At 44.1% G+C, this 20,843-nt stretch overlaps 1 protein-coding gene across 1 annotated transcript in view; it reads right to left on the bottom strand.

The window, feature by feature from the left end:
• The window catches only part of LOC145408021 (dynein axonemal heavy chain 7-like), a 152,696-nt gene extending 135,242 nt beyond the window's left edge, over positions 1 to 17,454 (bottom strand). The window contains exons 1-8 of the mRNA XM_080278821.1: positions 17,445 to 17,454; positions 14,522 to 14,796; positions 13,056 to 13,205; positions 12,311 to 12,417; positions 10,739 to 10,957; positions 8,852 to 9,007; positions 7,894 to 8,104; positions 5,566 to 5,739 (exon numbers count right to left, since the gene is read on the bottom strand). Coding sequence (XP_080134947.1) covers positions 5,566 to 5,739; positions 7,894 to 8,104; positions 8,852 to 9,007; positions 10,739 to 10,957; positions 12,311 to 12,417; positions 13,056 to 13,205; positions 14,522 to 14,796; positions 17,445 to 17,454 — 1,302 coding nt within the window. The remainder of the gene's footprint in view (positions 1 to 5,565; positions 5,740 to 7,893; positions 8,105 to 8,851; positions 9,008 to 10,738; positions 10,958 to 12,310; positions 12,418 to 13,055; positions 13,206 to 14,521; positions 14,797 to 17,444) is intronic.
• Positions 17,455 to 20,843: the final 3,389 nt, after the last annotated feature.

Genomic DNA, 20,843 nt, shown 5'->3' on the forward strand with positions numbered 1-20,843 from the left:
TTTCGAGGTGAGGACACACCAGCAAGGTTAGATTTACTGTTCACCAAAGAACCTGATGTAATAGAATCATTGGAATATCTCTGTCCTTTGGGAAAAAGTGATCACGTGGTCATTGAGTTCCAGATGTTAATAGGAAACGTCGAGCCAAGAGACGAGCTTCATAGACAGGGAAGATACAACTTTGGCAAAGCAAATTTTACAGGATTGAGAAACTTTTTTGAAAATGCGGATTGGAGAAAATTCAGAGAAACAAGAGAGATACAGAGGAAGTGGGATATCTTTCTAGACCTCTATAATTTGGGAGTGGAAAATTTGTACCAAGAGTAAGAGGGAAAGAAAACAGGAAAAAGGAGTGGTTTAATAGAAGGTGTATGATAGCCAAAAAAGAGAGAGATAAGGCGTGGAACAATTGGAGAAAGAGAGGTAACGACATAACAAAGGAAGAATATAAAAGAACAAGAAACGAATACACAAGAATACGTAGGGAAGAAGAAAGGAATTTTGAAAAAGGTATAATTGACAAATGCAAGGATGAACCCAAACTGTTTTATAGATTTGTTAATGGCAAACTGAAACAAAAGGAAGGAATCACCAAGCTGAAAGTAGATGGAGAGGTCTTTAATGATGCGGCAATGCAAGCAGAAATAATGAACAAACATTTCCAGTCAGTTTTCACTAAAGAAAAGGAGCTTGTGGAAGGGGAGGGAGTGATTAGAAATGTTCCGGTGATGAAAGATATAAAAGTGGAGGTGCAGGAAGTGTATAAATTACTGGAAACTCAAGATGTAAGGAAAGCCCCAGGACCTGATGGAATTTCTAATTGGGTACTGAAGGAATGCAGAGAACAACTGGCGGATAAAATTCACAGCTTAATTGTATGCTCACTGGAAGAGGGGAAAGTGCCAAAAGAATGGGAAGAGGGCAAATGTGGTACCAATTTACAAGGGAGGAAACAGGGAAGAACCCCTGAATTATAGACCAGTGTCTCTAACCAGCATGGTCGCAAAATTGTGTGAGAGAATCCTGAAAGACAGATGGATAAAATGTCTGGAAGAGATGAATATTTTGGCTGAATGTCAGTTTGGATTCAGAAGTGGAAGGTCATGTGTTTCAAACTTGTTGAGCTTTTTACTCAAGAGCGATTGATGTGGTACAGGAGAGAGATGGTTGGGTGGATTGTGTGTACTTAGACTTAGAGAAGGCCTTTGACAAGGTACCTCATAAGAGACTAATGTGGAAACTAGAATATATAGGAGGACTAAAGGGAAACTTCTGGAATGGATGAGAGACTTTTTGAGAGACAGACAAATGAGGACAGTAATAAAGGAAAAGATGTCTGGATGGAGGGAAGTAACAAGTGGAGTCCCTCAAGGCTCAGTGTTGGCGCCAGTAATGTTCCTGATTTATGTAAATGATATGGTAGATGGAGTGAACAGTTATGCGAGTCTGTTTGCTGATGATGTAAAGATCTTGAGGAAGATAGAGGTTGAGGAGGATTGTAAAATACTGCAGGAGGATTTGGATAGGATACACAATTGGAGCCGGACGTGGGAAATGAAATTTAATGTAAAGAAATGTAAAATATTGGAAATGGGTAAAAGTACCAGGAGACCATCACTGAATTATTTTTTGGGTAATGAATTAATCACAAAAAGGAGAGAAGAGAAAGATTTGGGAGTGCTGGTCCAAGATAGTTTGTCACCAGAAAAGCACATTAACAAGATAGTTGGAGAGACTTATAAGCTCTTGACTAACATAAGAGTAGCATTTCATTATATGGATGAGGAAATGATGAAAAAATTGATAGTGGCCATGATCCGCCCCAGGTTAGAATATGCAGCGGTAGTGTGGTCCCCACACAAAAAGAAAGATATAAACAAGATTGAGAGAATACAAAGAACAGCAACCAAGATGGTCCCCAGTCTGACAGACCTGTCATACAGAGAGAGGCTGGAAAAACTGGATTTGCCTTCGTTAGAGGAAAGGAGAAAGAGGGGAGACATGATTGCGGTGTTCAGGACCATGGTGGGAGTAGATAAAATTGACAAAGAAGATCTGTTTGTATGGGATAAGAGAGCAACAAGAGGACATGGAATGAAATTGAAAAAGTCAAGCTGTTTGAAGGATATCAAGAAATATAGCTTTCCTTACAGAAGTATAGACTTATGGAATAGCCTGGACAAAGAGATCGTCCAGTCTAAAAACATAAACGAGTTTAAAGTTAAATTTGACTTATTGAGAAACAGCGACGGAAACCCACGAGCATAGTACATTCCGTGTATATCACAATTAGGTATATTCTTAAATATTTGGAACGACTTAGACAAAGAGGTGGTGCATGAGAAAAACATTCATGTGTGTAAAGGTAGACTTGATAAATGTGGATATGGAGACAGGACAACACGAGCATTGCTCAATTCCTGTATACTACAAATAGGTAAATACAAATAGGTAAATACACACACGCTGGTGCAGTGGTAATGTTCCCACTTGCCAACTGGTGGACGGGAGTTCGCGCCTCGCTCAGGTTGCGAAAAGTTTCACACTGATGAAGTGGGTGGTTACTGTCCCCCTTGAGCAAGGGGACGGGTGTGTGCATTTGTGAAGGTCACAGCCTTGCCCTTAGATCGGACTATATGAGCTCTCAGCTCCCTTCCGGGAGGGTAAAAGCTGACCATCACGACCATCAAGTGATCCTGACCGACCCGGTGAATTACACACACACACACACACCGTGAAATTCAAAATTAACATAAAAATCAGCTTTTCTGCCCATTCTGTTGTTTGTATGCCCTGACTTGTCTTATTGTCTATTAGTACAAAGCTTGAAATACGTTTCTCAAAACTGATTGGCAGCACATGTTGATCCTCAAAGTAATTGCTTTAGCATTTACAATTAGAGAATGGTTACTGGATCGAATATGTGTACCCTGTATTTTCACATGCAGAGATGCGTTACTGCTTAATTCAAGAATTGTAGTAAAAGTGATTAAAGACTGTTTTAGAGTACTTAACATTTTTATTTCAAACTTAAAACACTCAGTTAAGTGGCATGGAAAGAACTATCTTATGAAGATGCCAGTTTGTCAAGGCTCTGCTGGAATTTCTCATATTCTACTGTGGTTCAGTCGCTCCTCCTGACCAGGCATGACATTAGGGCCTCTCCAAACTCCTGTTCATTTTTTATCCTTCTCTTCCCACTGGGCAGTGTCGCCTGGCCTCAGAAGATAGGATCGCCTTTAGGCAGAAGTGTGGTACTCTCTCTGGCGAACTGAAGCTCCAGCTTCATCCTCTGCTGCTTGTCCTTGTCGCTCAGAGTTGGATCCACAAGGAATTGCTCAACTTCCTCATTGTCAGTAAAGGGGCCACAGCTAGATTTTAGTTTTTCTAGCATGTCCACTCGTATCCTCTCATTTCTCTGAGCCATTTCCTGTTTTTGCTCTGCTCCCTTCTCAAACTTTTCCTTCGTGTATTTTCTCCAATTGAGTTCGACCTCTCTTTTAGCTTGGGCTTCTGCCTTGAAACCTCTAAAGGAAGGAATCTGTCCAGTCCTTAGTTCCTGACTCTTCTGCTGGATAATTGACTAGCTGACTGCATTCTGTGTGCCTAACTTTCTCAGTCTGAAGTCTAGTTTCCCACATTGTCTCTCCATGGCAGTGTTGTGCACAGGGGTTTCACTGATGTTACTTGCCTGGTCGCTCATGGAATAGTCCACTGGGAAGGCCTTCTCATCTCTACCACAGACCCTTATCTACCTGGCTAGGACCATATGCAGGTGGGGCAGCATTAAGTTGGTCAGCTTTTTCACCTCCTCTAGGTGCTCCTCAGCTAAGTCAGACACAGAGTTCTGGACTTTGCCCTTGTTGTTCTTCACACCAGTGAAAAGATCGTCATTCACCCCAGGGTATTCAGGCTTTGTAAATCTTGTAAAGTCATCATTGATGAGCTAACCCAAGGCTGTGTGCAGTCCTTTTTAGAACTTTCTGAGCTGAGTATGAGTAGCGTCTTTTTCTATTGTCCTGGCATAGAAGGGTTCCACCAAGTGCACACCCAGGCAGGCAAACACCATGAGTACGACTTTGAGATAGGGGAGTTCCAACACTTCTCTGACCACTAGGCAGTTGTTGATGTGAGGATTCTACCTCAGAAACTCTGCCAGGTGGTCATACTGTAATTGTATATTAAGACTGCTGCTGCCCTGGAGAGGCACCCAAACCTGTTATCTTTGTAGGCAAACAGGACACTGGATACACACCTTTGCTCCAGGATGACAAGGAATTCCTTAGTGGTTCTAAGGCTTGTGTGAAAATTCAGGAGCCACCAGCTTGAGGCACATGTCTTTACTGTCTACCTCCAGATCAACCATGAAACCCTTCAGAACCTGCTCCATCTTCATATCTGCCTCCGCCAACCTCATGACCTTATTCATGGCACTGCTAAACCCCAGCGTAGTATGAGTGCTACAAAGTTACTGTCCTGCTGGTCTTTCCAGGTCGTACATCTCCACCAAGCAGCTTTGAAATACCCTTGTTGCTTTCAAGGAACCAGCAACCTTTCTTCTTTGTCATACACACTGAAGCACTTCACCCTCTAAACTTCCATCCTTACTCACCACACAACCCAAGTACTTAAACGCACTCACATTTTCCATTTCCTCCTCATCCAACCTCACTTTACATTCATTGACTCCACTTCTCTCGAAGAGAGAAGTCCATCCATCATCCAATCCTACATTGCCCCATGAGGAGCGTAGGAGCCCGGGGCTAGGCAGTTGGTCCCGACATTTAAGATGAGTACTTTTCAAAATTCCACATCTTACTCACCCTACTGAAATTGTGGGAAATTGGGTCAGAATTAGGAAGTGAGGACCATTTTTGTGACCGGCAACAAGGATCAAAGGTGCCCAGAGACATTAACAAGGAAATGTTAGTAACAAGCTTGTTTGTTAACATAATACTAAGGAAGAATTGATGTGTTACAGTAAGTATGCATACCACAGATAAGAACACTCCTTTGTTATATTGCAGTCCTTTAGGTCTTGAAAGTTATCAAATTATATACTGTACATGTTATTAGGTGGGGGCGCTCACCATCCACTCACTCGATGTAGTGCTCCTCTTGGGTGACTGCCCTTTCCTCTTCCTTCCTTCTTTCCTTCCTTCCTTCCTTCCTCTTCTGTCTTTCCTTCCTTTTCCTTCTGTATACAGATGACTCTGCACTGAGTGACAAGCCAAATGGTTTTCTATACACCAGGAAACCATTTCCTATGCTGGATGGTAACCATATAACCAAACTATGGCACCTGGTGGTCTAGTGGGTAATTAAGGTGTTCCAGGTGGATTGAGCCAATGTAGGTTTATATCCAAGGGGTGGTTGGGGTTTATTGCCCACATAATGCCACTCAGGGATGAGTGAGTTAGGTCACTCTCATCTTAAATGCCAGGACCAACTTGCCTAGACCCAGGCTTCCATGCTTCTCATGGGGCAACATAGGATTAGATGATGTATGTATACCAATACTCTTCCATGTGAAAAAAAAAAAAAAAAAAAAAAAAAATCCCCTACCTCCTTAAAAAGATCTGTGAAGGCAGTGATGAGAGCCTCTTGATCTGGGCTCAGAACAACCTGGTTTTCTTCAAGTACCAAATGCAGTTTTACTCGTGGTCCCACCCATGGCTCTTCATCACCTCCAAGCCATGCTAACACCCCGTCTATGCTCCGGATCAACACCTCCTGGAGCTAAAAGAACAAACACTGTGGTATTGGCTACACAGTACAGCATATCAGAAGTCCCTATACTAATCAATGCTATAAGCGGTGATATTTATGCTCAGTTACTTCTTCTCTCCTAGCGGAAAAATCTGGCAAGGCTGTTCTACATACAATCCTTCGAATAACAAAATATCTTCAGTCTGGCAAGCATAGGCTGAATAACTGCCTGGATATTGGGATTTTCCCTTCAAATGGACATTAAATTGCACTGGTAATTGACTTCCTGATACAGCTAAGTAAAGCACAGTCTAAGTACAACAATCTTTGATGCTTTCCAGACCAACAGCAAATATTCTTGTCTGACAGATCAGAGCCATGGAGTATGGAAAAGAGTTTCTATACAGCTGAATAATAAGTGTTTTACTCTACACTCCATTTTGGAAATGCATCACTCTCCAGTACCTCCTCTATCATAACAAAATGCATAGGCAATGAACAGCAATGCTTTCACCATCTGAAACTTAAAGATGACACAATGGCACACATCTTGATTTGATAAATTAATAATTTTTCATTCCCTTCTGCTATTCACCATTCATCATCAAAGTAACTCCCTCTTTACTTCACCCAAATGTAACACACACACACACACACACACACACACACACACACACACACACACACACACACACACGACTTTATACAATTCATATCCTCACATTCAATCTACTTCACTTCTTTTCATATTGGGCTCACAGTGTGCCATAACATCATATCTAACATTCCTTGAACATTTTTACAATTTCCACTGCCTTATATTTATCATTCACACATCTCACATTCCACACACCCATGAGTGCCTGCCTACTTTTTCTGGGTTCCGGGCAGGAACAGGATCCAAATCCAAGGCTTTCTGTATATTTGCCATGGGGAAGAATGGAGGGTGGGGAGCCCTAATCCCTAGCACCCTCTCCCTTTTGAATCAGGCATACAGGGATTATGGAGGCAATATTTCTATCCCCTACTCCAGGGATTAATTAAAAGGTTACTGCTCACCATCCACTCACTCGATGTAGTGCTGCTCTTGGGTGTGCCTTTCCTCTCCTCCATCCTCTTCTGTCTTTCTTTCCTTCATTCTTTCCTCTTCCTTCTGCCTGTGGGTGTCTCTACACTGAGTGACAAGCCAAATGATTTCCTGTACACCAGGAAACCATTTACTGCAATGGGTGGTAACCATATAACCAAATTTTGGCGTCTGGTGGTTTAGTGGGTAATTACGGCACTCCAATCGGATTGAGCCAGTGAAGGTTTATATCCAAAGGATGGTTGGAGCTTATTGCTCACATAAGGTCACTCAGGGAAGAGCGAGGTTGGTCACTTTCATCTTAAATGTCAGGACCGACTTGCCTAGCCCTGGGCTTCTACGCTTCTCATGGGGCAATGTAGGATTGAATGATGGATGGATGGTCCACACAGTTCAATAAATGATTTTCTGAGGAACAAATCATTTGGCTTGTTACCCAGTGTAATAACCAGCAAGCACAGCACTACAATGAATGGATGGTGAGTGCAGCATGTGCCACGTACATAAATTATGAGAGAGTATATTCATTTCTTATGTGGTAGGTGGGGGCACTCACCACCCACTCACTCAATGTAGTGCTGCTTTCGGGTGTCTACCCTGTCCTCTCCTCCATCCTTCTTTCCTTCCATCTTCTTCTGTCTTTCTTTCTTTCATTCTTTCCTCGTCTTTCTCCCTGTGGGTGACGTCACTTTACACTCCCTCTTTTGTCTTTCATTCCTTCATTCTTTCCTCTTCCTTCTGCTTGTGGGTGACTCTACACTGAGTGACAAGCCAAATGGTTTCCTGTACATCAGGAAACCATTTACTGCACTGGGTGGTAACCATATAACCAAATTTTGGCTCCTGGTGGTTTAGTGGGTAATTATTGTGCTCCAATCGGATTGAGCCGGTGAAGGTTTATATCCAAGGGGTGATTGGGGTTTATTGCTCACGTAATACCACTCAGGGATGAGTGAGGTTGGTCAATCTAAATGTCAGGGCTAAGTGACTAGCCCCGGGCTCCTACGCTCTTCATGGGACAACGTAGGATTGGATGATGGATGGATATATTCATTTCTTTAAATTGGAAATAACATGAAAAGAAACATCATAACTACCTTTGAGGCCAAAAGGTTATTAAATGCATGCATGACTGTGTGCCTTCGGGAAGGGGAGAGATTGGTCGCCAAGGCTGCTTCCCGTATGTCAGACAAGGACTGAGGGAGCCATGTGTTTCTTAAGTGAGCTCTCCCAGCCCTGGCTGCTGCCCGCCACCTGGTGATCAGCACACTCAGCTCTACACCTTCACCTACACCCACACCTCCACCCCTGAAATATGGTATTGTTTTTAATTAAGAACTGACAGAGCATTACACGAGTGTGATATATGATAAGTGCATTCAAGTACTTGGGTAGTGTGATGAGTAAGGATGGAACTTTGGGGGATGAAGTGTGTGAAAGGGTACATCAGGGAAGGAAAGTTGTTGGTTCACTGAAAGTAGTGATGAGAAATAAGGAGGTGAGTATGGAAGTTAAGAAGTCACTTCATAATAGTATTGTGATCCCTACCCTGATGTATGGAAGTGAGGCGTGGACCGTGCAAGAGGGGAACAAGTCAAGAGTGAGAGCAGTGGAAATGAGTTACTTGAGAGGAGCATGTGGAGTGACATGGAGGGACAGGTTGACGAATGAAGAAGTGAAGGAACGTCGTGGGGTGGATGTGGATGTGGTTGAGAAGATTAGGAGAAATACACTGAGGTGATTTGGACATGTGGAGAGAATGGAGAATGAAAAACTGACTAAGAGGGTGTATGTAGTGAGGTGGAGGGAGGGAGAGGGAGGGGTAGACCGAGGATGAGGTTGAGGGACAGAGTTGAGAGGTATATAAGGGAGGGGGGGTGAGCTGGGGGGAGGGTAGTCAAATGGTGGGTGGCAGAGCAACTTGGAGGCATTTTGTCTGCACCCACCCTTTGTGGGATTAGGGCGTCGGTCTATAGATAGACAGATAGATAGACAGAAGCTTCTCATAACACAATGATATCTATAAAACTCTAAAGATACATACAAAAGCCTCACCCATCATTAACATCAACGAGGCTAAGGGAGTCCAATGGCCTCAGTGCTTGGGCCATAACTGTCCTTACAGTGGGTGGAAAGCTGGCCATGGCACGGCTGAGGGCTCGTTTCTCCCGTCCCACCCAGGGTACTCGCTGAACTCCAACCACTTCATATCTTGGGGGAATAACACAACACACCGTTGATCATTCTGACATAGAACACCCACAATAAGTATGATAAAATACTGACATAAACACCATTATGAGAGGCCTGCCTTAAGCCTAAGAAAACTGTCTGACAGCAACAGTCTTGATCATTAGCCCAACCCTAAATCACACCTGAAGATAGGGTGAAGTAAGGTCCAAACATGAAAGAGAAGGCATAAAAGTATGTTACCTGTCAAACAGCATGGTCAGTACACTCTATAGTATATTCCACATAATCATTCACATATCATTCAAGCTTTTGGAATCATTTCCACTTAATAAACATAACTCCAGGATCTACATATTTTTTCCACTCTCTGCTATTGCATCTAAAGTGAAGGCATAAAAGTGGAAGACTTATCAAACATCACAACCAGTAAGATGGGTCACACAGTCATTAACACATCATCCAAGCCTTCAAAATCTTGGATTCATTCACAAGCATCACTACAGGATCTACATTTTTTTGTGTGTGTTTTCACTCTCTGCTATCTCTTCCTCACGTATCCTTCAGAAAAGTCTACTCAACAGCTTACCATACTATAAAATCCAGATCTCAGTATAGATGTAGTTTTCAAACCTGTGGCATTATATGGCCAAACAGCTTATAATAAAATGATTGTCTTCCTCCAAAAGATGTTTTTTACGATTATCCTGTATTTATGGATAATGGGAATACTTCATACTCTGAGATAATGTTACCTCTGATAACTTTAGAATGGGATTCTCAGCACATCTCACATTCAAAGCAGATGCAACTCAAAAGACAGTGATCAGTCTTAGTGAGAGGGCAACATACTGATGTCCCTGGGAGAAAGCCACAATGCTCTGTGAGGTATTTTTATCGGAGACATTCAATCCATCTTCAGCTCTCCAAATCTGGGATGATTCCTCCATTATCACTTAAACCTTCTGAGTGGGCAAAAAGCCTCTTCCTGTGGGTACCTCCAAAGAGTGAACATAGAATGAAAAACAGGTAATAGCTATTCTCACATGATTTCTTAACCCCAGCTGGGTTGATTTTCTGTAAGGTAATTTACATCCCGAGTCACTGTTTTATAACCGATGTTGTGGTAGGTGGGGGCACTCATCATCCACTCACTCAATGTAGTGCTGCTCTTGGGTGCCTACCCTTTCCACTCTTCCTTCCTTCCTTCCTCTTCAGTCTTTCTTTCCATCATTCTTTCCTCTTCCTTCTGTGTATGGGTGACTCTACAGTGAGTGATAAGCCAAACGGTTTCCTGTACACCAGGAAACCATTTACTGCACTGGGTGGTAACCATATAACCAGATTATGGCACCTGGTGGTGTAGTGGGCAATTAAATTGCTCCAACCTGATTGAGCTTGTGCAGGTTTATATCCAAGGGGTGGTTAGGGTTTACTGCTCATGTAATGTCACTCAGGGATGAATGAGGCTGGTCACTCTCATCTTAAATGTCAGGACCGACTTGCCTAGCCCCAGGCTCCTACGCTCCTCATGGGGCAACGCTGGATTAGATAATGAATGAATGAATGAATGTAAATCATATCTTATAATTTTAATGCTTGGTACCTGGCCCAAGTAGATCATTGTACCTCATATGAGGTCTGCAGCTCAGTAAGGGTTAACAATCTGCCTGACTGTTCACAAACTCTGTAGTTTTGTATTGTTACATGGTCTAAATTTTAAGAAACATACTATGCACTGGCTGTGTCTACCTTTGCCAAGAGCCCAGTGGTTTTATGTGAACTGGCTGAACTTCACTTTCTTGCAGCTCCTGGAACAGTTCCTGCAGGATGCGATCATACTTGGTCTTCAGGGCTTGTGGAAGGCGAACAGTAAGTGTTGTGGCTAAGTCTGGGGGGCATGGCCTGTGTGTGGCTCTCAGCTGTCGACAACACTGCAGTACAGCACGGGCAAACTGAGCACGCCGCTGCCTGAGAATCATCAAAAACTTCAGTACAGTATAAATAACAAATAAAATCACATCATATTCTATGTGCTTATGTAAACCTTAATATACACTCAAACCTTGATTTAAGGGACCTCCATTTAAGGGATTTTGGATTTAAGGGACTCCATATTCTACCTGACAAATGGACAGGACCATTCAAAAAGTCTGCTGCTTGAAATGCTAAAAAAAAAATTTTACACAGTACCTGTAGAATAATATTCATAATCATATAAATAAGTATGGAAAGTGAAACAATCATTGCATTTCATAATAATATTGTCTTCATAATGTGGTAAAACAATGGACATTTTTAAATAAGGGACAAGTTGATTCCCCATTTAGTCCCTTAAATTGAGGTTTGAGGGTATGATCCCATATTCATCTGTTGAAGACTCCAGGAACTGCCTCTTAATTAGTTCAGAGTGCTGTTGCTTGCAGTACACAGCTTGCACCAGAAATCACGGGACATAATTTGATGTTTTGTACTTCAGTGAGTTGCCAACTAGCCCTGATACATGATTATCACTCACCAGTGTGGCAAGATAAAAGTGGTGACAAAAACTGATAAAAATCAACCAAAAACTTTTCATGGACATTAAGACAACATCACTCTTGTTGTAGATTCATGAATTTACAGCAAGAGTTTGCTTAAAAATGTAAGAGAAATGCTATTGGCATGTCTTATCCTGAGATTATGAAGCAAAATGATGACACTGTACAATATATTTTTCTTGCAACTGTGAAACAATTTTTCCAGCACAGTTGATGCTTTCCAAATCGGATGGATTACCTAGTACTATTTAAGAAGACAGTTTACACCAAGAACTTCATTATGACAGGTTTTCCCTCATTATAAATGGTTTTCCCTGTGTTAAACAAAATCATATGGCAGTAGTGTGAAAAAAAAAAAAAAATCATTACATTGAATCAGTAAGAGGTTATCTGAAAGTCAGGTACCAAAATGTAACCAGAAAGTGACCCTGAGTCCCAGTAGTAGTCTAATATTGGGCATATATCAGGAATAACATCACTGAAATATTGTTAATGAGCAAGGCTTAAATCTCTCATCATGGTTACTAAAATAACATGCCCGATGGTCTTAAAGGCTTTAAAAAGTTATGTGATAATTAGTACTGTAGGTGTTACCTTTAAATGATTATGAATTGTTAAAAATTAAATACATTTATTAATAATTATGTAGCTGTATGTATCATACTGGCAGACACATCACATGGCATAATCATCAGAACAACAGATTTTCATGCATGAATGATGTGGAAACAGGTTAGTCCAGTGGTCAGTTGCAGCCTCTTCGGGTGCTACATATGGTACTTACCTGTGAAAGCGGCGAGCATGATTGAGCCTCTGGCGGCGGCGGTGGAGCAACTGACTATGATCCCAATGGTTGGTGCCATCACCTGCAGGGGCTGGCACTGCACCGTACTGCATAAAAGAGTGTGTGGCCATTAATTGCTTCTTACCATTGTGCAGTACATGTAGTTGCTGGTATATACACTTTTGTACACATTAAAAAAAAATATGGCAACGCACACAAAAATTATTTACAGATGGTCAATCAAATTATGTGCTATGAGTTAATCAATTTTACCAGAGGTGTGTTGCATTCCTCAACACTCTCTGAAAAATCAGTGAAATAACCCTCTCCCACTGGCTCAGTGAACTGAGTGCTATATCTAGGTATACATACATACACACATACTTATAGTATACATTAAATTTTGAAAGTCAGTGTTCCATGATTATACAAGTTAGTTTTTTCACTGGTAAATACTTTCCACATTGTGAAGTTTGGCCATATGGAGAGCATGGAGAGTGAGAGAGTGCATGTGAGTGAGGTGAAGGGGGAGAGGAAAGGGAACACTAAGGATGAGATGGAAGGATGGAGTAGAAAGGTATATGAGAGAGGGGTGTGTGAGTTGGGGGGGAAGGGTAGTGTAACAGCAGGGGACAGATCGACATGGAGGCAATTTGTTTGTGGTCGCCTCTTACGGGATTAAGGCATCTGGCTATAGACCGACAGATAGATAGAAGTTCTTTTTCAGCATTCCAATGAACCTCACCTTTTTGGCTACTGTAAGTGGCCTCATCCTGAGGTGAAAGTCAAGGGCAGGATGGGATTTGGGTGATGTAGCACTGAGGTTCTCATCTCTTCTTCTATCACCACCCTCATGACCACTATTACCATCACTACCACTCCTATTAACAGATACCTGCAGGAATTAAAAAAAAAAAAATATTCATCAAGAAATTGATATACTGTATTGTACATATGACTAATGATGCCTTCATTGGTGTACTGGTTAGGTACTCATTTGTTAGTTTTGAACTGACCTTAGTTCTGGACAGCCATAGCCATTTAAATGATTGAAGTAGTGTGTTTTAAAATGCAACACACCATTTTTGTAACTTGTTGAGATTATCTCAGTGATTTAGACAGAATCTTATTCATAAATACAGCTGTAGTACTGCCACTCTAATGGAAAATATTCTGTATGCTTTTCTCACAGTATATTCCAAACTTCTCTCATCTACAGTATATTCTTTCATGTGGCAAGGATGACCAAGGATCACTTTTGAAGTAACGAATAGATTTACATTCTTCAGGCCTACAGATTAATTGCTCTTGAGGACCCATTCAGCACAGCTGAAAATCAACCTTATAGAGCTGCCAGTCACTGTAGGAAGTCCTTGCAAAGCAAAACAGTACAGTACACATAAGACCCACATGTGCCAGTGGAAAGTTTAAAGTGTACACATTTCATCAGAAACCACAGGAGAGGTATTTCTACCTTTTACAGCACTTCACAGAGTCATTAACACCTTTTGCCTCAGCATCCCCAGTCTGAAATGTGTTCTTCCCCTATCTCCTCTAAATTCCTGGCAGTAGTACTACCCTACCTACAGTGGTGTAACCCTCCTTGCTAGTTAATGTCTCCATTAATCTAGGTGAAAGATAACAAGAATGTTTAACAGCCAAAGCTATCACTTTAAAAAAATCAGTTGTGTTCCAAATGGCCAAGACACTGCTTACAGTACTATATTAGAGCTTTTATAGACAGACTGAGAAGACTGTTGCAGGTTTTGGGCTTCTGTATAGCAACTGACACAGATGTAAAAAACAGGAATTCTTACATGGACACATCAGATCGCTCAGATTTATAGCAATACTCTGATGGCCTCATTTGGTATATATCATTAACACAAAATGACATAATCCCAATTGAAATCAAGATGTACTGAACCAAAACTCTAATACATTTCAGTCGTTACTCTAAGATTAAATTTCAACTCACTCTTTGAGGTCTGGTATCATTCTGTATATTGAGAACTCCTGAGCCAAGATGCCTCCGGCCTCCACTTCTGTGCCAGCTCTGTCCTCTCACCTGGGGCTACAAGATGGGAAATGTATAAAGGAACAATAGTAAATGTAAAGGTTTCAATTCAACTGTTTTTCAGATGTAAATTTATGGATATAATTCATTACAATATACTAGTTCAGAACTGTAAACTAAGCAATGAGTGTTACCACTGGTGGGACAAGGATCTCTGTGGTGACCAGCAGTTGCTGTAACGTGTGTCGTGTGATGCTGCTGGTGAGGGCAGGGAGTGCAGTGCTACCCATCACTTCTCCAGTCTCACTTAAACCATCTCCCTCAACCATAGACATGCTGCTGTTCCTTCGTCGTCCCATCCCTGGGCCTCCTTCCATAACACCTCTTCTGGTGCCTCGTCTCATGATTGCACTTGAATGCTTCTCCCAGTTATGGTGTGCTTGATATCTGACAGTTGGCTTCATCCATCCTGTACTCAAACAAAATCCAGTAATTCCAATATCAGTAAGATATGGTTAAAAATACAGTAGTTATATTGTAAAAGTAATTACAGTCACGGTTCGCATAACGTGCGATTACGTAGCGCGAAATAAGTCATAGCACAGAAGGTGCATTGGTGTCCAAAAAATGTCACAATGCAAAATAAATAAGTATAAAGTAGTTAGAGTAAGCTGCCCATTTTTTACAGCACCTGACTATGTGTTGACGATAGACAGAACGTGGCAAGAGGCCATGATTTATGCTTTAAGGGCATACTACACAGCCAATGATAGAGAGAACACGGCGCAAGGCAAGTTATAGACAGGTCATGGATTGCATCAGCTAAAAAATGAGACATCAAACATCACATGCAGGAAGGTGAGGTGGTGGGAGGTGTAGTTCAGGGCAACTGACAGCATGCAGGCAGTGCACTAAGTGGTGGTAAAGGAACAGGGAAGGAGATAAGCAGGATTGGGGGAGGGTGGGGGGGCTGGGAAGGAGGCAAGAACTACTATCCCCCCATCCCATCTCACTCACTCACTCAGTCATTTTCTCACTCATTCATTCTCTTACTCATTCTCTCTGTCTCTGTCTGTCTGTCTGTCTGTCTGTCTCTCTCTCTCTCTCTCTCTCTCTCTCTCTCTCTCTCTCACACACACACACACACACACACACACACACACACACACACACACACACACACACACACACACACACACACACACACACACACACACACACAGAGTGGGAACCCTCTCGCCTAGCATCTACTAAGACAGGGGTTTGCACCTTGCTCGGGACGCAAAAAAGTTTCACTGGCGAAACAGGCAGGTACTGTCCCCCTTGGGCAAAGGGATGGGTGTGTGCGTGTGTGAAGGTCAAGGCTTTGCCCTTAGATCAGACTATATGAGCTCTGAGCTCTCTTCCACGAGGGTAAAATACTGATGATCACAACCATCATGTGATCCTGACCAACCCGGTGAATTACACACACACACACACACACACACACACACACACATATGCTCGTGTAGCACTGAGGGGCCACCACTGGGGGATGCTGGATGATGGAACCTGCAGACCATATACAGAATGTATGCACAAGGATGCACAACCAGAAATCTCACATTTGAGTTATACTGTCAACCAAGCCATACCTCACATCCATACCACTGCTAACCAATGTGAAGGCTGAATGAAACTAAGTTAATAACTGTACTAGCCAGGATTTGAACCTGGGCCCAATGCATTATGAGTGTGTCATGTACACCACTGAGGCAAAAGAGGTGCCTTCCATGCCATCTTGGCTACATGGGCATCTATACACCTCACTACCATACTGTATGTCAATATTACATTCTGGATAGAATGGATCTGTCTTTCCTGTATAATGCCATATCATAGCGCTGGCTGGGAAAACTTAACTGTAAGCTATATCAAGAATGAGCTACTTTTGCCTCTAGAGTCCAGGTCATATGTCACAAGGGTATGAGGAAGTGTATCTCTTTTTCTTGGGGAAAAAATCAGTTTGAAAAACATATATCAGTAGTTTTGTTAACCCTTCTCAGGCACACCTGGGTCTGACATTCCCGGGCAATTTTTTCAATGCTGTAGTTCAGTAACTTATAGATGCCTGTGATCCCTGTCCTTCTCAATAGCATCCTAACTTTTTGTGCCCATGCAGAGTGTAGGGGAGTTACTTTCGTGTCTCTCTATGTTTTTGCAATATATCACTCAGAATTGCATGACGGGTCTGTGAGACCCAGGTGTACCTGGGGAGGGGTGAGAATTTTTCACTATGAGTTTGCAAGTTGTTTTTATGTTGCATGGGATCCACTATGCCCATAATGAAGGTCCTCCATCCCTCAAGTTGTGACACAAGTGCTAGGTTCATAGTGTTCCTTGTTTTCATGTATGGCAAAAAAAAAAAAAAAAAAAAAAAAAAAAAAAATGGTCTGGCAATTTTTTCAAAATGTTTTTGAAAGTATGTGGAGTTAAGTAAATTAAAACTTATTTGCATAATTTTGTAACTGATAAGACCTAGTACATTGCAGGATATTCAGAAATTCATTATATAAAACATATGTGACACTACAGCATTTTTTTAAAGCTGGGTCTGACAGACCGAGGTGTATGTAAGTTACAAGAGAGACTGTAGTTGTACCTGAGGAGGGTTGAAATAAGACACTAGAAAATGACTAAATGAGTTCATTCATCCTGCAGATATTCCTTGCTGGATTATATGGCACCGGAAAGAGTTGGAGACTGTTACCAGATTGTTTTTATTTGACGGAACTGAGCCACTCCCACATCTCAAATGCGCTACCAAGTTGTGGTTACATGATGTTCAATGACCATTAGTTATGAAGCTGGAGTCACCATACCGGCTAGTCAGATTTGCCATAAAATATGACTTATTTAGTTGCAAAGTAAGCTAAAAAGGAGTGAATGATGTTTGTCAAAAACAATCCGAATATATTAGCTAAATTAATGCAGAATTTAGTAAAGCCTCTTTGGATATGCAGCCTCACTATTGGGGCACCCTGAAGCAGTGTGATCATCACAGAACATTATTTATTTTTACCAGCAATGGACCACTTCTGCAGCCTCCATAATTATAACCTCAAACCAAGTTACCATTCGGCATGCTCCTTCTTTGCTCCAGGAACTTGGCCCATTCTCTTGGGGTGTATGCTACTGGTGTTTTACAGATGCCTCTCCTCAACGCCAGTGTTGTAGACCAGAGTTGCCTGTACCAGGGCAATATCAAGAACAGAATCCCAGAGTACCCATAAAAATTACCTAGGATGGTGTCAGTAAAATACCAGCCACCGCCGGACCACCCACCCCGCCACCCCCCACCCCACCACCAAGCCACTACCACACCGCCACCCCAGGAGGACACCACGGTGGGGCTATTGACCCGGAACAAGAGGGTCACCGGAACACCCCTGTCCTGAGTCCCTCTTCCCCGCAACTGTCCCAACACCAAGTAAGCGGGAAGAGGCAACGACCCTACGAGCGGGGCAGCCTTCACCAGGTTCGGGGTGGGACTGATCCAGAGTCAGTCCCAAGCAACACCGTGGTACGGCCACTGTACGTGCCGGGGAAGGAGCAGCCACTGTATGCCCTTCGGTTGTTTGCCTCTTGTGACTCCGCCATCACGGCCACTGTACGTGAGGGGGAAGGAGCGGCCACTGTATGCCCTTCGTTCACAGCCACCTCTGGGGACGGCCTCGGAGCGTTAGTTATTGAACGCGCCCCGACTGGCAGAGACAAGAGTAGTGGAGGCGCGATCACGGCCACTGTACGTGACGGGGAGGGAGCGGCCACTGTACGCCCCTCATCCACTACCTCCTTCTTCTACGGGAGTAACACCGCACTCACGGCCACTGTACTTGACGAGGAAGGAGCGGCCACTGTACGTACCGGGGAGGGTACGGCCACTGTGCACCCCTCTCCTGCCTCTTCCTCCTTCGGGAGCAGCACCACCAGCACAGCCACTGTACGTGCGGGGGAAGGAGCGACCACTGTACGCCCTTCAGTTGCGGGCCCTAGGAGTCTTGGAACCGCCAACATGGTCACTGTACGTCTCGGGGAAGGAGCGGCCACTGTACGCCCTTCAATCGTGACTCTGATGGTCCTCCCGAAGCAGGAGGTCCCTTGCACGGCGGACCCTTTACCTCTCGGCTGCGTGGGACGCCCTTTGTTGTCTCCTTTCAGGAGTGGTTCCCCGGAGGTGCTGCCGGAGTGGTGGCATGGCCCGATCCCGGTCCTACCACCTACCCCTGGGAGGTCCCTGCCCCTGCCGGACGTCCGATGGAGAAGACGCCGCAGTTCACCCCTGACGGCGCTCCACCCTGTAGGCGGCCACAGCCCCTGGACCCCCAAGCCTGACCAGCAGGCCCCAAACCTGGGCAACTCAGGCTCCCTCTCTCCCCGGAGTCGGAGGCGACAGGCCTGCCTCCTGCAGCTGTTTGGCCCATCCCGAGGGCCACCTCTCAGGTCGAGGCCCTCAGACTGGAGGGCCTCCCTGCACCCCACCGACGAGGCTCCAGTACGAGGGCCTCCTCCCAGGTTGAGGCCCCCAGACAGGAGGGCCTCCCTGTACACCTCCGACGACGAAGACCCGGGCGGTGACGCCCCTACGGGCAGTGCGTTGCCCCCTACAGGAAGGCTCCCCATAGGACCTCCTCTCACGACCGGGCACTTCATCAGGTTATTCCCAGGAAACACGGGTATCCACGCCTCTTGTGCCGCGAACCGTCAAGACGGGAGTGTATAGTGACAGTAACAAAGTGAGGACCAGAACAATATAAGTGGCTAAGTTACAAGTGACACACTGAGGAATGATACCCCAGCAGAGTGGAAAAATACGAATAAATACAAAGAGAGAAACCTATAGAAATAGTGGGTCAAGACCAGTGGTGCGCGGGAAAACCAAAGACCTGTGAATAAGTGTTACCGCGACTAAGTGACTTTCCCGAGTGTCGCGGCCCACACCCTGAACACTTATAGTAATATTCACTCCCCTGACCCTTGGCCCTGTCCACCCCTAGTGCATCAGACTTAATATATAAAATATCAATTCTGCCTGTAAACAGAATACGGGTATCATGTTATCATAATTCATTATCCATGTGTAGGTGAAGAATACTATGTCCTGAGTGTAACTGTGAATATTTATATTGAAGGCTAACTCTGTGTCCCTGTCCAAAGCATATCCAGTGTCTCTCTTTTCTATATTGTAACGGTGTATGAATTAATACAATAGATGTGTTAAGGTGTACTGCCTGGTTTTTATGTCCTGTTCCTTTGTGGGTGCTTTACTTCCGGTCCGGAAAGAGGACCCCGCTCAGTCGCGGGCATTTTTCGGACGAGAGGTCGAACTAAAAACACCCTGCATAACACTGATGGCCAGCTGTGGTTCTGGATCCGATTAAAGCACTGAGGAACAATAAAGGAAACTTGCACAATGGCAGCCAAACCTCACATCCAATTGCCAAGGTTCAACCCGGAGCAATATGACATTGACGTATACTTGGATATGGTCAAACCCCTCCTAGACATTGGGTTCGACACCGACAGAGAAAAACTAGCTGTCACACTACCCAACCTGGGCAAAATAATCTCCACTGTCGCAACAAAAATTGTCCCAGAATTAACATGGGACCAATTTTCACACATCATGAAGCAGGCTGTCATGCCTTCTATGGGCAGAGTTGTCGCCCTTTCACAACTCGATGCCCTCACCTAAGATGGTAACCTAGACGACACTTTCGTCCAGGCATGGCGCCTCGTCAGTGCCGCTTATCCCAAGGCAACCACAAATACTCGGGATCAACACACTTTTAACGCCCTGCTGAGAATTCTCCCAAGCACAATCAGGGAGCACTTCACCATCTATGACCCCTCTGGGAACATGTATCATGACCTACAACTCGTCCGACGCCTCCTCGCCGCCTGTCCCATGCCACAACCTATCCACATTGTGAGCAAATTCCCTACCACCAAGACCCCACCACCAAAAACAAAGCCGCCACCCCACCAGCCCACCACGGAGCCATCAACTACCATTCCCAGGGCCCACTCACAGAAAAAACGCCCCAACCCCAGGGACCAGGGCAACCTCATTTCAATTAACCCCTGGGAATTTACGGCCTGTAGTCGCTCCTGCCCCCTGCACGACATCAGGGAGCAGCTCAAGGCAAGCAGACGCAGGACCCTCACACATGGGCGCAGAAAGGTATCCTCCCTAGAGGACGACGCTCCAGAAGACGACGCTCCACCCCTAGTCTACCCAGGACCAGACAACGAGGAACGCGACAAACAAGACAAAGCTCAGCAGATGGATTTTTAGGTCTGCCCCCGCACCTCCCCACGGTGGCGGGGGCCACTTCACATGAGTACAGGCCCCCAGTCTATGACAAAATTCGCCTGAATGGGGTCAAAGCTAGACCACTGGTGGACACGGGAGCTGCAAGGTCATGCCTGTACTCACACTTCTACTCCCGCCACAGTTCCGCTTTCGGCCCC

The sequence above is a fragment of the Coenobita brevimanus genome, chromosome 75, assembly GCF_032717465.1.
Source record: "Coenobita brevimanus isolate Jiangsu-jjx chromosome 75, ASM3271746v2, whole genome shotgun sequence".
Lineage (NCBI taxonomy): Eukaryota > Metazoa > Arthropoda > Malacostraca > Decapoda > Coenobitidae > Coenobita > Coenobita brevimanus.